Here is an 861-nt window from a genome sequence, read left to right as displayed (position 1 = left end):
CTATGCCAGCCTGCGCGCCGCGTCTCCCGCGCCGTCCAGCGCGCCCTCGCACGCGTCCTCCTCGGCCTCGTCCCACTCGTCCTCCGCCTCCTCCTCTGCGGGCTCCTCGGCCTCCGACGACGAATTCGAGGACGACCTGCTCGACCTGAACCCCAGCTCAAACTTTGAGAGCATGTCCCTGGGCAGTTTCAGCTCATCGTCGGCGCTGGACCGGGACCTGGACTTCACCCTGGAGCCGGGCTCGGGCTCTCACTTCGAGTTCCCGGACTACTGCACGCCAGAGGTCAGCGAGATGATCTCGGGAGACTGGCTCGAATCCAGCATCTCCAACCTGGTCTTCACTTACTGACGGCGCGCGCTGGAGAGGAGGGCCGGGGCGACAGAGGGAGAAAAGAAAAGGTGGACAGAGAGAGAATTGAAAGTGTAAAGGGAAAAATTTAAAAAAATAAAAAAATTTAAAAAAAAGGAAAAGGAAAAAAAAGTGATGAACGGGGGCCGGCTCGTCAGCGTGGCGGTCGCTGGAGAGGAGCGCGGGGCGTTTGGGGACCCGAGCTCCCATCCCCCACAGCCTCCGGGGATGCGGCGGAGCGGAGGGAGACGGGCGACCTTTTATTGTTGTTGTTGATGTTGTTGTGATGGCGAAAAAGCTTCGAGTGTCCTCCCTTTTGCGTGAAGAGACGCCCCCCCCCTTCTCCGGGGCTTCCGGACTGGTCTGCACCCCAGCGAAAAGCCAAGTTGTGAGTTTTCTCGAGACTGAAGGAATCTCGTCCCTCTCATCGCCCCACTTGTTTTTATTTTATTTTGTTTTTTCTTTGGTCAAGAGAGGAGAGGGTAAAAAAAAAAAAAAAATATCCAGGGGGC

The 861-nt window shown here is 56.9% G+C and overlaps 1 protein-coding gene across 1 annotated transcript in view; it reads left to right on the top strand.

Moving 5' to 3' along the window:
• SOX4 (SRY-box 4) overlaps positions 1-849 on the top strand; it is a 2,009-nt gene extending 1,160 nt beyond the window's left edge. The window contains exon 2 of the mRNA XM_015587261.1: positions 3-849. Coding sequence (XP_015442747.1) covers positions 3-349 — 347 coding nt within the window. The 3' untranslated portion in view covers positions 350-849. The remainder of the gene's footprint in view (positions 1-2) is intronic.
• Positions 850-861: the final 12 nt, after the last annotated feature.

Source organism: Pteropus alecto, unplaced genomic scaffold (genome assembly GCF_000325575.1).
Source record: "Pteropus alecto unplaced genomic scaffold, ASM32557v1 scaffold121, whole genome shotgun sequence".
NCBI lineage: Eukaryota > Metazoa > Chordata > Mammalia > Chiroptera > Pteropodidae > Pteropus > Pteropus alecto.
Note: the sequence above shows the minus strand (reverse complement) of the source record. Positions and strands in the feature narration are given on the sequence as shown.